This window comes from Staurois parvus, unplaced genomic scaffold (assembly GCF_062004578.1).
Source record: "Staurois parvus isolate SC_StPar_1 unplaced genomic scaffold, SC_StPar_1.0 ptg000099l, whole genome shotgun sequence".
NCBI classification, from domain to species: Eukaryota; Metazoa; Chordata; class Amphibia; order Anura; family Ranidae; genus Staurois; species Staurois parvus.
Window position 1 is genome coordinate 852,561 of NW_028317895.1, and position 15,098 is coordinate 867,658.

A 15,098-nucleotide genomic window follows, 5' to 3' on the forward strand; every position below is an offset into this window, starting at 1 on the left:
AAATATTTAAAAGCCTATAGGAACCTTTAAATTAGGATCTAGGGGAGGGGGATCAGAAAAGAATGTCATATGGAGAACAAGGGCCTACAGAGGAATTGGATATAGAAAGAGTGGAATAATGAGGGGAGCAGGACACACAAACAAACATACAGTGGGGCAAAAAAGTATTTAGTCAACCACCAATTGTGCAAGTTCTCCCACTTAAGAGAGGCCTGTAATTGGCATCATAGTTAGACCTCAACTATGAGACACAAAATGAGAAAAAAATCCAGACAATCACATTGGCTGATTTGGAAAGAATTTATTTGGAAATTATGGTGGAAAATAAGTATTTGGTCACCTACAAACAAGCAAGATTTCTGGCTCTCACAGACCTGTACCTTCTTTAAGAGGCTCCTCTGTCCTGCACTCATTACCTGTATCAATGGCACCTGTTTGAACTTGTTATCAGTATAAAAGACACCTGTCCACAACCTCAAACAGTCACACTCCAAACTCCACTATGGTGAAGACCAAAGAGCTGTCGAAGGACACCAGAAACAAAATTGTAGACCCGCACCAGGCTGGGAAGACTGAATCTGCAATAGGCAAGCAGCTTGGTGTGGGAGCAATAATTAGAAAATGGAAGACATACAAGACCACTGATAATCTCCCTCGATCTGGGGCTCCACGCAAGATCTCACCCCGTGGGGTCAAAATGATCACAAGAACGGTGAGCAAAAATCCCAGGACCACACGGGGGGACCTAGTGAATGACCTGCAGAGAGCTGGGACCAACGTAACAAAGGCTACCATCAGTAACACACTACGCCGCCAGGGACTCAGATCCTGCAGTGCCAGACGTGTCCCTCTGCTTAAGCCAGTACATGTCCGGGCCCGTCTGAAGTTTGCTAGAGAGCATTTGGATGATCAAGAAGAGGATTGGGAGAATGTCATATGGTCAGATGAAACCAAAATAGAACTGTTTGGTAGAAACACAACTCGTCGTGTTTGGAGGAGAGAGAATGCTGAGTTGCATCCAAAGAACACCATACCTACTGTGAAGCATGGGGGTGGCAACATCATGCTTTTGGGGCTGTTTCTCCGTAAAGGGACCAGGACGACTGATCCATGTACAGGACAGAATGAATGGGGCCATGTATCGTGAGCTTTTGAGTGCAAACCTCCTTCCATCAGCAAGGGCATTGAAGATGAAACGTGGCTGGGTCTTCCAACATGACAATGATCCCAAACATACCACCCGGGCAATGAAGGAGTGGCTTCGTAAGAATCATTTCAAGGTCCTGGAGTGGCCTAGCCAGTCTCCAGATCTCAACCCCATAGAAAACCTTTGGAGGGAGTTGAAAGTCCATGTTGCCCAGCGACAGCCCCAAAACATCACTGCTCTAGAGGAGATCTGCATGGAGGAATGGGCCAAGATACCAGCAACAGTGTGTGCCAACCTTGTGAAGACTTACAGGAAATGTTTGACCTCTGTCATTACCAACAAAGGATATATAACAAAGTATTGAGATGAACTTTTGATATTGACCAAATACTTATTTTCCACCATAATTTGCAAATAAATTCTTTCCAAATCAGCCAATGTGATTGTCTGGATTTTTTTTCTCATTTTGTCTCTCATAGTTGAGGTCTACATATGATGCCAATTACAGGCCTCTCTCATCTTTTTAAGTGGGAGAACTTGCACAATTGGTGGCTGACTAAATACTTTTTTGCCCCACTGTAGGTTGAATTGGATAAACCTATGTCTTTTTTCATTCTTCTAAACTGTGTAATTACTGTATTTAAAACTATGTAACATAATAGGTTGCTAAATCTTGGGGCCAAGAACTGTGATGAACATGTAAAGGTGAGGTTTGTGCTGGAGGCATACTTGATCAGTATGGACAGTGAAAAGCAGATTTGGAGGAAAGCAAGATTTCTGAGACATGGGACTAGAGTTGAAGAAACTGATATCCAGGATGGTTAAAAAAGAGCATAAAATCATAATTTTGAGGATAAAAGACAAAAGGATAAAAGATATAGCAGTATTTATCTAAGGAAAAACAGCGAATTTATTTAAGAAATATTACAAAAACCTGTATAAATATGTTGAGAATAAAAACTATGATGGCCAGGTTTTTTGGTCACATTGTCAAATACCCCAACATAAACTTGACCAAATTCAATTACTGAATGCAATAAAAAAAGGAGGTTGAAAATACTATAAGAGGTTTGCTGTTGTTCAAAGCACTGGGCAAAGATGAGTATGCAAAATAGTACTACTAAATGAAAAAAATGAAATAGCCCCCAAACTGTCCCATATGTATGATTCATATTTGAGGGAGGTAATCAATTCCCAAAATAATGTTTGGCAGCTCATATTGCCTTGATGATAAACTTGAAACTGGACTGGAAAACATTGATATTGTATATGACAAAAAGATTGAAATAAGTGTTCAAAGATTTGGATTAGATTTGGGCTTTATGACTGACTGGTCAATATATGAGAACACAGGTTGGTCAATGATGGTATTACGATACTTCTACAATTTAGGTACTCAAAGAGAGAATCAGGGGGGAACAATCTTCTAGGTATGGCCTTCTCTGCTGACTCCAAGAAGGCTTTTGATATAGTTTAATGGAAACATATTGATGATTTCCTGGTGTATATTGAGAGATTATATTAAGAGGTTAGCACCAACATAATAAAAAACAATAGAGCCTTTATGTCCATAAGCATAAATAGGGTAGTGTGACAGGGTTGTCCCCTCCTACCCCCCTCTCATTTTTAATCTGGCTATTCAGCCTTAAGCCCAAATTTTAAGAATCGTTAATCCTTCCACTGGGCGCAAGAACCTTGAAGTCATTACTATATGCATGACGTACTTTTGTTTCTCCCAGACCTGGAAACATATACTTTTTTTTTTTTAATATATTGGAAAGTTTGAATTGTTAGCTGGCTACCATATAATCCCATAGAAGTCTGAATATAAGTGTTAGGCATGGAAACAGCAAGTTCCAATTAGGGGAAATTACTTCTCAATTATTATTGGGAGAATCTTAAAGTTGCTGGATAGATGGAGACAATTCCCACTGTCACTAAGTGAAAGGATTGTATCAGTGAAGACAAGCATTTTACAAAACATATTGAAATTAATTTATTTGATTCCTTTCCCCTCCTATTGTCAAAGCAGAACAATAGGAAACTAGAGAAATGACCCATAAATTAATTTAGAAGCAAAAAAGAGCTACAATAAATTAAAGAAAAAAAAAAGCTAAGGCAGGCATGAAGTTACTGAATATGTGATTATATTGTAAAGCGCTGAGCAAACTGCTGGCACTATATAAATACTGTATAATAATAATAATAATAATAATGTGGTGGTATAATATTGTGTCATTAATTAGGATTTTATCTGCATGGCTACTAGGTACTAATTATTTTTCAGAAGAGTTGTTGGAGAAGCCGCCTACACAGGACCTGGCAGTGATTTTTCTACTGCATGCCGTAAAAAGGAAAATACCCGGTCCTCTAAAAGAAGTTCTTATTTTGGAGATACAGTGACAATAAATTCCAGGTTTGAGCCAGGTAATTTAAAGGGTATATCAAGATTAGAAGGATAGGGCTTCCTAGGTATTGAGTCCATTATTATTCCAATTTTGAATAATTAGTACATTCCCATTAAGATGCATCTCTGGAAATTCAATATAAGATGTATCTCTGGAAGTCAAAAGTACCCTAACATGTCATTTTCCTGATATCTGCCTGCTATACCATGTTCTTGTATGGAAAAGTATCCTGTTGTCTTTGTATTGCTTCCTTTGTGTGAAATGCCTGTTGTGCCTGAAAGTCCCTCTGGTTTCGTATTAAAAACTGACCACACTAGCAATAGTGTATTTATATTTTGTGCTGCCCTAGGCAACACAAAAATTTTGGGCCCCCCCTTCCCAAAGAGAGAGCGAGAGAGTTCAATAAGTGTGTGTATGTATATATGATTCTCTCTCTCTTTCTCTCTCTCTTCGTATGGGACCAAACACACACACACCCCTCTCCAAGGGCTGCCGATCTCCGGGCAGCGGGGGGGGGGGGGGGGGGGAGGTGTGTGTAGTCCCATACAATCTGTCAGTGTAATGTACTGGATGGATGACAGGAGAGAGAGCCCACAGAAGACAACACAGCTCACCTCCTACGGGCTCTTTCCTCTCCGACTTCTCCTCTCCCTGCTCCAGGCTGTACCCTGGTCCTGGCTCATCAGCTGCTGGAGGGAGAAATACACGACTGTCGCTCTGCAACTGCCTTCCCCCACTCCACACCACATCAATCTTCCTGCTGTCTGCCACTGCTCGAAAGGTCCCTTCTTCTAGGGGCGGTGCTGCTCCCCTAAAATTTTCTGCCCTAGGCAAACGCCTTGTTTGCCTTGCGGTAGATACGCCCCTGCACACTAGGCATGATGGCACAGTGTGGTCAGTTTTCTGACTGTACTGGGAACTCAGTCTGCCCTCCTCCAGTGATCAGATTTGTGCTGAAGACCCCTGCTCAAGCACAGCCATTCAGTGAGAAGACCAGTGTGATGCTGTTTCTCCTCCCCAGCTCTCTGAGCTCCTTATGCAACTGAGACCAGAGGGTATGTGATCACCTTAAAAAAGTTATTTATAATGTTTTTATATGTATACACAAATGTTTTGCCTTTCATTTCTATTTTAAACTGAATGGGTTGTTTACAAGGTGAGGGTTCACATGTACATTAAGGGGTGGATGATTGCTATGAAGTTAAATGGACTACTTTCTTCTCCAGTGTAAAGCAAAAAGCAGATATTTTTCTAATGGTTATACCAGAGTCTGTGAAATCACAATTAGAATTTAAAGATTTAAAGCAGAATTAAACCCAAAAATAAAAATGCAGCTAGCCAGTCATTATATGTAGTGGCTGCATATGTTTTTTATATCCTTCTGTTTTCATCTGTTGATCTGGCCAGTAACACACCTTCTGTATTAGAGTGCCTTCAATCTGGATGAAAGAGCACAGGGGAACCTTTGGACAGCAGTATTGTCAGTCTGAGTGAGGAGAGTGTTAGATGTACTAGCAGATTTAAATACATTAACATTTTTCATATGGATGGAATTTTTTCTTCATTGTGAAATTATTTACTCATATTATTTTAACCATTTGAGGTTTGGATGTTATGGGCTATTATAAACATGAATGTATTTTTCTTGACTTTTTTATTGCTATCTGTTGAAATGGAGACTATGTATTCAGTTTTGGCACAATTTGATTCTTTACTGCACTTTTGCTGATACATACAGTCAGGTCCATAAATATTGGGACATCGACACAATTCTAACATTTTCTGCTCTATACACCACCACAATGGATTTGAAATTAAACGAACAAGACGTGCTTTAACTGCAGACTGTCAGCTTTAATTTGAGGGTGAACGGTGTAGGAATTACAACAGTTTGCATATGTGCCTCCCACTTGTTAAGGGAGCAAAAGTAATGGGACAGAATAATAATCATAAATCAAACTTTCACTTTTTAATACTTGGTTGCAAATCCTTTGCAGTCAATTACAGCCTGAAGTGTGGAACGCATAGACATCACCAGACGCTGGTTTCATCCCTGGTGATGCTCTGCCAGGACTCTACTGCAACTGTCTTCAGTTCTTGCTTGTTCTTGGGGCATTTTCCCTTCAGTTTTGTCTTCAGCAAGTGAAGCGCATGCTCAATCAGATTCAGGTCAGGTGATTTACTTGGCCATTGCATACCATTCCACTTCTTTCCCTTAAAAAACTCTTTGGTTGCTTTTGCAGTATGCTTTGGGTCATTGTCCATCTGCACTGTGAAGCGGCGTCCAATGAGTTCTGAAGCATTTGGCTGAATATGAGCAGATAATATTGCCCGAAACACTTCAGAATTCATCCTGCTGCTTTTGTCAGCAGTCACATCATCAATAAATACAAGAGAACCAGTTCCATTGGCAGCCATACATGCCCACGCCATGACACTACCACCACCATGCTTCACTGATGAGGTGGTATGCTTAGGATCATGAGCAGTTCCTTTCCTTCTCCATACTCTTCTCTTCCCTTCATTCTGGTACAAGTTGATCTTGGTCTCATCTGTCCATAGTTCCAGAACTGTGAAGGCTTTTTTAGATGTCGTTTGGCAAACTCTAATCTGGCTTTCCTGTTTTTGAGGCTCACCAATGGTTTCCATCTTGTGGTGAATCCTCTCTATTCACTCTGGTGAAGTCTTCTCTTGATTGTTGACTTTGACACACATACACCTACCTCCTGGAGAGTGTTCTTGATCTGGCCAACTGTTGTGGAGGGTGTTTTCTTCACCAGGGAAAGAATTCTTCAGTCATCCACCACAGTTGTTTTCCGTGGTCTTCCGGGTCTTTTGGTGTTGCTGAGCTCACCGGTGCATTCCTTCTTTTTAAGAATGTTCCAAACAGTTGTTTTGGCCACGCCTAAGGTTTTTGCTATCTGTCTGATGAGTTTGTTTTGTTTTTTCAGCCTAATGATGGCTTGCTTCACTGATAGTGACAGCTGTTTGGATCTCATCTTGAGAGTTGACAGCAACAGATTCCAAATGCAAATAGCACACTTGAAATGAACTCTGGACCTTTTATCTGCTCATTGTAATTGGGATAATGAGGGAATAACACACACCTGGCCATGAAACAGCTGAGAAGCCAATTGTCCCATTACTTTTGGTCCCTTGACAAGTGGGAGGCACATATGCAAACTGTTGTAATTCCTACACCGTTCACCTGATTTGGATGTAAATACCCTCAAATTAAAGCTGACAGTCTGCAGTTAAAGAACATCTTGTTAGTTTCATTTCAAATCCATTGTGGTGGTGTATAGAGCCAAAAAGGTTAGAATTGTGTCGATGTCCCAATATTTATGGACCTGACTGTATATATTTAAAGAGGAAGCACAACAGGTTTTATGTATAGACATTTGATATATTCAGGCAACCACTGAGTGCTGCTTCTGAGCACTTTTTTAAGTGGCTTTTCACTGGATTTTATCGCCTAGCACAGATATATATATTTATGTATACAGCTATGCAACATGCAGCTAGTAGCTGACTGCGTAAGCTGTGAATGCTTACTTTATTTGCAGTGATACCTTCCTTCATTGTCACTTTGAGCACTCTTTCAAGTTTCTGTATTTCCTGATAATGAAAAAGATAGACTCGCACCTCACCCAACAATGCAATGCCTGGAGTCAGATTTATCAAATAGCGGGCCCAGGCATTGTCATATTGGTGACAGGTACTATAGTTATCTATGGATGAAATTAGGCGAACAGCTTTAGAGATCGACATACCTAAGTTATATTTATATATATATATATATATATATATAAACTATATTGGGCCCATACTGGAAATGTAAAAGTGCTCTAGTCCAGGTGTGGTTCTCAGCTTTCCCTGGAATGTTCAGGTAGTATGGGGTTTAAGGTACGTATATTGTCTTTTTCCCCAATTTGTCTTTTTTACAGGCATAAACTGCATTTTTACATTGCGGTGGAATCAAAATTTAAGTGGACCTTGCAATTTCATCCAGAGTCATTTTTTAGCTGCTCAGAGTCAAGGGTTCTGTTCAATCATATAATAAAACTTGGAATAATCTTTTCATATTTACTAAAATATGTATTTGACATAAATTAATTTGCCTTTATTTGCTATCTGAAAATGCAAAAAATTAATTATAATATGCAGACCTGTATTCTACATAAAAGGAATTATAATAATAATCTTCCTAGACCTTCCAGTAGCAGATGACAGAATGGAAAAAGCAATATAAAAGAAAGTGAAATGTTGATTGATTCTTTAAAGAATTACAAGAATTATACAGAGGACGGAGCAACAGTCAAGCATGCCTCTTGACCTCTTGGTATCTGTCACAGTTGCTCTCTCTTGTTGTCACGCCCTATTCCTTTGATGCTGAAAAGTATGCAGAGCCTATACTTATTCTACTTCCTTTTTTATATTTTACATCAGTGCTGTCAATTTATGTTAAACAGTAGCAGTTTGAAAGCTATCTGTTACTCAACTAATAGTATTGGTGAAATGACATAAGAAAATGAATTCACATATCAGCTGAATTGACAAACTGCACATTTTTGGGTTGGCATGAATGTCTACATATAGCTTTGCTTGGGTTCCTAATTTGTGTGAATCTTTGCAATGTTCAATCACCAACCATAACTAAGAAGAAAATAAAACAAAATACATGTTCCCAGTTTGGATTAAGCATCTTCACAAACTGATCATTACATACTACATGCTGATTAATGTCTTGTTTCATTCTATTTTTTAGATATACCGTTCTATATAATGGACATCACCAGGAGCAAGACAAACTTCCTATCCACAATGATCCAGAGTCACAAGAATCTTGTTTTTAGTTAGCAGTAAACACATCTGAAGCCCAACATGGTGGAAGCTAAAGCCAAGCATATGACATGAACATCCTGTTAACAACTAATCCGAATGTAGAGGTGGAATCAAAGTCAATTATAGAGTTACACTACATTACATCTGAGATGGAGTTCGGTGAAGACACTGAAGAAGCTTTCTCTCCAGAAGCTTTCAGTCCACATTGCTACTCAGACAAAATGTTCTCCCAACACCTGGATTAGACAATCCACATGTTGTATTTGCTACAATAAATTTTCTACACTAGTGCTTAGAGGTTTATACTTGTAGCTTTAGATTGCGAAGGCCAATGGGAATCATAAATTGGGTGTGCCCGAACATACACAGGAATGCCAACCAAAGACTTGAGGCTGGATAATCAGAATGTTTATGTTTTTATATGTACAAAAAATATATAAAAATATATGTATTATGTGTATATATATATACACATGCATACTTCCCAGTGCCTAACCTTAAGGGTAACTATAATATAGGCATTGTGTCTACAGAGATCAGACAGGAGAACATCCATTACTGTGTATTATATGGTGTATCTGCATGTACTTTTTCAGCCTGACATCTTTCATGTTAAATTGGTTGGTAAGATGGCATTTCCATCATTTATGCTTGTACAGTTTGGCTGATCAGCAATTGTTTCATCTGCAGGATCTTCCAAGAGCTTCCGTGTTCTTTGTTTAAAAAAAAAAAAAAAAAAAAAAAATCAGCTGAAATAGGTCCATGATAATTTAAAGGTCAGTTTAACTTCCATAAAAAAAGTTTCATATAAAAGTTGTGTTCCTGGGATTGTACTCTATAATAGTATCTTGTTAAGGACAAAGTATTTTGTGTATTTTATAGTAAAAGGTAAAGCAATTATATATGGAGAAAGACATGTTTAATTTCCTTTTCTATATGTACATTTATACAGTTACTGTTTACATGGATTGAGGCCATTTCCTCTCATTTTGCTTCATTTGCAATTTAAAATGTTGTTTTTTTAATGTTATTATGGCTAACATAGTGAAATGATGTACATAACAACCAATGATAACCCATGACAGCCAACCACTATCCAGTTTGCAGAAATTTGCTGTAATCTGAATAATGAAAATCAATTTTCAGTTGGCTGCAAAACTCCTGATCCATGTTGTGGGAAACTGCATATTGATCTTGCATGACTATTGTTTTGTAAAGAATAGACTGACACAGTATACTGGATTCATTTAAAATATGGCAAAGGACGATAACACTGTTCTGTATATTGACACATTTCTGAGCTCTAAATCAGCCTTATTTATCAAGGAGATATATTTATATGTAAAGAATATTTATAAATATTGCATATAAATGAAGCTATTATTTTCTTAATTAAGTTGTAAGTATCCAGTATTTAACATATACAGTATATAGTGCCATTGGTGCAGTGCTTAAGCCCAGCAAAAAGTGCCATATAATACAATCTAAATTCTGCCACTAATCAGGTACATGAAGGGAATTTTACATACATCTACATTTTGGCTTTTTTTGTGATGCAAAAAAAAATTTAATTTTGTAAGTTAAGCAAACCAATGACTAAGAGTGTACTAAGGTTTGAGGAAAGCAAATCAAATCATGAGGTTCTAAACTAGACACTGAAAAAACTCATACTCCTTTTTGCTTGTATAACTTTTTTTCTTATTCTACTTAAATGGTATATATAGCCAAAACTATATTTATCTAGTTTGAAAAAAAGGATTAAAACCCCTGCTAATTTACTTTTTGCAGTCTCTGTCTCATTGGGGAGATTTCCATCCACTTCCTGTCCCGAAGATGCAACAGAAAATGTGAAAGAAAATCTCTATAAATTGAGGGGAATTCTCCTCTTAGGGTGCGTTCACACTTGCGAATGCACACTGGTTGGGATTACTGTATATGCAAGAAACCAGCAGTGGTACCTATGATTTAGGTGGGAGACACAGCCTAACTGAAAGCAATGGGATGCTGCCTGCTGCCACAGCTAAACGTGCTTACTCATATGTAATCGTTAATAAAGTGCTCACATGCAAGACTACCTGTGTCCAGGGTGAATCATTTGCATTATTTGCATGTGATTGTTGCATGAGCAACTACATGCGAGTAAGTAGCCTCCCATTGCTATCAATGGGGGTACCTCTTGCAGCTAATCACGGAAACCCCCACTGGTGTTCTTGCATATAATAGCAGCTGGGTTGCATTCGCAAGTATGAAGTTGTCAGTAGAACAGGTTTCACCTTTGGAAGATTTACTCTCACCTCTTGTTCCAGTGACCACTCTAGAATTGTGGATTTTCCATCGCTATATGTACTGGCAACAATAGTCACTAGTACTATTAAAAATGTTAATCAGCCTAGCAGGGACACATACAGCAAAAAAAAAAAAATCTCGCCAGAGGGCTCAGCTGTACTCTATGCTATCCAAAAAAGTTTAAGCTATATGTACACTTTAAGCTTCCAGGCAGGAGGGTTTAATTTGCCACGTGTGGTTTCAGGCAGAACATATTCGATCACTGTGTCTCTGCATTAATCCCCTCCATCAGCACTAAGCCCTAGCACCTCAACAGAGAGGCATTGTCATAGTGAAGAATAAAACTTTAAGACTCCTTTCAAATAGGTGTTCTGATTAGGTCTGCCTGTCAGTTTTTCAGGCAGACCTGATCAGATGGTCCATGCATTCCAATGGACAGGCAGGTGTAAATGTATTTGTTAAAAGGCAGAGCGGATCGGAGGTAGCCTAGTGGAGTGGAGTCCATTTTTTCCTGGCTGCCTATAAAGCAGAGCAGGCTCTGTCCATGATTATTATAAACCTCCTGCGCTATGAAGTGGAAATCGAATCAAAACAATGGCTGCTGACACCCACAACTTAATACCTATAAGTGAATAATGCTAAAACATAAAATAATTGGTGTAGCGCTCATAAATACCATATATATATATACATGAACAAATCAAACATTAAATAATCATATATAGTGATAAAAACAAATATGAATAGTGATATAGAAATATGTAGCAACCTGATCCCCACTGGGATCTCAAAGTGACAAAAAAGTGGGTGAAAATGAAAATAACATGGTCCCAGATTGGACCCAATGTGGTAAACACACACACAAGGTACTGACAAATACTCAAATCCCTAATTGGGATCAGTGGCTGAACACAGCCTAACAATCAACCAAAACAAGTGCCACATACAAGTGAATCCCTGCACTGGGGGATATTTCTCCTAAATACAGTGAATAGTGCTCAGTGACCAAAAAACACTCCAAAAAGATTTCCACATACCATAGGAAATCACAATCTCCTCCCCACTAAATAAACCTCAAAAATAAATCCCAAAATATATCCTAAAAATAGTATACTGAAATATACAAAAAAACACAAAAAAAACAATTAAATAGAAAAAGTCCAACACAAAATGTGCATATAAGCCAAAGTGTTCCACAGATGTTTTAAAACATGCAGGTAGTGCTGTGGATGTGCATTGCAGCTGCTGGTGATGAATCCAAAAAATGTCTGAATTGCCTCCTCACCTCCTTAACGTGACCCAATAGGCCAAACCGCTTTTGGGATCACTACTGGATCCTCCAAGTACGATTCCCCTTTAATGGTATCCTTCCAAGCAGTAGTACAGATCACTGCAATACCATGCATTTAACTTCTCAGATCACCTTCAACTCCCTTGGTATCAGTAGAAAAAAAGCATTTCAACCTCATGCTATGGGTGTAGTTTTCATGGGTTAGTTTTGGAGTACCAAGATGGCGTCCACACCGGATATTGCGTCACCACGTCACCCCAGTGGGGATCAGGTCACTACATATTTATAAATCACTATTCATACTTGTTTTTATCACTATTCATGATTATTAATGTTTGATTATTTGTTCATATATATATATATATATATATATATATATATGGTATTTATGAGCACTATACCAATTTTTTATGTTTAGGCTCTGTCCATGTACACTCTGTAGAAACTGAGAGGACATTGGTGTGTCATCCACCTGCTCTGCTCTGATCAACAGGGGGTCAGTTTATGGATCTCCTGCTGATGGAATCCACCACGTGTGAAAGGGTACTTATGGCATCTTGTAATACTGTACTGTTTTTGCACCACATTAGCAGAGCTGAGGTTTTTTGTATCTAGTGGAACATTACAAAAATATATTTTTGTTTGCATCATTCCATGCCCTGGACACCAGCTCATATTGTTATTGGTATAACTATAGCACTTTCTAGATGTACATTTTATTGAAAAGTGAATATTTATGTGAGCAAATACCAATGCAATGAAAAAATTAAAATGTATGTGTGACACATGTAATCAAAGTAGTGGGAATATGTCTCTTTTTTTGCAGATCTACCTAAGATGTACAAATACAGATTATTGTATCTAAAAAGGTGGCTTAATGGGAACAGAACAACAGAACTAATCTATTTTAAGTGAATCTGTGGCTGGGCAAAGAATTTAGTTCACTGTACCTTAATAGAAACATGGAAATATACAGTAGCCCTGTGTGAGCTCTAGATGGATCTCCAGTCAGAGCTTACACAGGGCTGATTTTCACCCTACCCTATATGACCGTGCCGGGCCAATAACCAAGCTGTGGCAGGGGAGTGAAGGAAATGGGAGTGTGTGCTGATGGGAACCTCCATGGGCAAAACATAGGTTTGCTTTAGTAATCATTAGAGTGTAGAATCTATTAATCATGGATTTGTTTACAACACAAGTCAAAGGCATCAAGGCAGTATGTTGAAAGGTTATCCTATTGCTTATCATCATAATAAAATACCATAAAAGAAAACATGTACTGATAGCTATAGAGGGGCTACCCTTATGGACTTTTGCTAGTTAGCTGGCTACTGCTGATTTTATTTTATTTTTTTGTTACTGACGTGTGAAGTAAGCTTACAACAAGGGTGTGTATACATTTTTTGTTACTGCCCAGAATTCCAGTTTATCTCCCAAAACACAAAGGTATATTAAAGAAGAAATTCTGTATTCCATAAACCATATAGGCAAAAGAGGTCAAGGATCTAAAATGTAAGTCCACTTACTCCCCTCGCTTTGGTCAGTAAGCATGGCTTTCACCATTACTGCACATACTTTTTTGAGAATTAGAAGTATGAAACTAGATAGAACCACTGATTAGAGTAGTGTAGCATTGTATACTTTACGTATCTTGGTGCGATTCCTCAGTTTTATTAGGGTGCTTGACATGACAAGAATAAGCAAAGAAAGTGACCAACTCTACTTAACCATTTTGTTTTCTCTGGAATACAAAATATTGCATCTGATTAATAATTATTCATCATGGCCAACTTGCTATTTTAGATTGCAGCTCCTAGTCATCATAATTATATAACGAGTTTACTCATTAGTACCTAAAAAGTAACTTCATTTTTATTTAGAACAAAAAAAATCTTACATTGCAAGGATTTTTAACAAACCTTGTTGCAGTTTCACACATGTTTCTGTTCTTAAGAAAAAGCTGAAGGTACTACGTCCTTTGAAGGCTGATTCCTGAATGGTAGTGACTATGTTCATTATGATCAGCTAATGCACTTACATTGCAAGTTACAATGTCTGCATCCCTGTACAAGTAATTAACCATTTGGGAATATCTCATCTAAATGACATTTTTGTTGCAGAGGATACTTAAAAGCTGACTTGTACCTTAGAGCAGACTTCTGGTAAAATCAGTGAGCCTATCACACAAAAAGGAAATTACATTTCAGGGGACGTTCTGCACACGAACTGTGTAGAGAGGTCCTCCAGGTTGCCATATTTCTTTGAATTTTGCTGAAAATGTAACCACTGCAGGTTGAAAAGGAAAGGTAATTGTTTAATAACATCAAATTACAATATGACTAGAGTGGCACTATGCTATATTATTTTTTTATTTGCTATATTTTTCCCAGAAAAGTGAAGTTGCCCTTAAAATAAATTTAGACAGTTCAAGGTCATGTAGGTTAAGTTCATACCATAAAAATAAAGGTGCACACAGGCATAATAATTTAAGATTTTTTTTTTTTTGCCTGATCCAGCTGGTTATCATTGGAACTTCTCCAGAAGCCCATTGACTACATACTCTATGACCAAATATACAGAAGCTGTACACGAGATTTTTGCCTTTAGGAAAGGAAACAAACAGTGCCTACTTGCATGCAGGTTAAAAAAAAAACAAAAAACCCAAAAACCAAAAATCTTTATGTGTAATATCCATTGCTTACAATTGCCAGATGTTCTTGTAGCTAATGTTTAGTTTGGACCAGATTGTGCTCTTATTCTGTGTTTGGTTTAGAAGTCAAACTAAACTCTGAACCCAAAAGAATAATTTACAAGGGTACACATATCACTGCTTGAGATGCTTGGTTTGACATACTTCATAAACAGGCTGATAAGTTTATAATCCAGTTAAAAATCACAAATAGCAAACAATAGGCATCCAGTGTGTCTATGAAAACTTGAACTGAAACAAATATTGGCCTGGCTGTTTCTGCTTTCCGTACTTTGAGTCTCTAAACCCAAACAAGCAAGTAAAATCAATATTTCTGATCAACATACTCATGCAAAAAGTGATTGAAAGCTGGACTTTACTGGCAATGAAAGGGGAACTCGACAATGATTCATAAAAAGTATACTTCATTTA

At 37.9% G+C, this 15,098-nt stretch overlaps 1 protein-coding gene across 3 annotated transcripts in view; it reads left to right on the forward strand.

Moving 5' to 3' along the window:
- The window catches only part of HTR4 (5-hydroxytryptamine receptor 4), a 637,984-nt gene extending 625,210 nt beyond the window's left edge, over nt 1-12,774 (forward strand). For all 3 annotated transcript variants that reach the window (XM_089671102.1, XM_089671101.1, XM_089671103.1), the window contains one exon: nt 8,324-12,774. In XM_089671102.1, the coding sequence (XP_089527228.1) occupies nt 8,324-8,411 (88 nt within the window). In that variant the 3' untranslated portion in view covers nt 8,412-12,774. The remainder of the gene's footprint in view (nt 1-8,323) is intronic.
- Nucleotides 12,775-15,098: the final 2,324 nt, after the last annotated feature.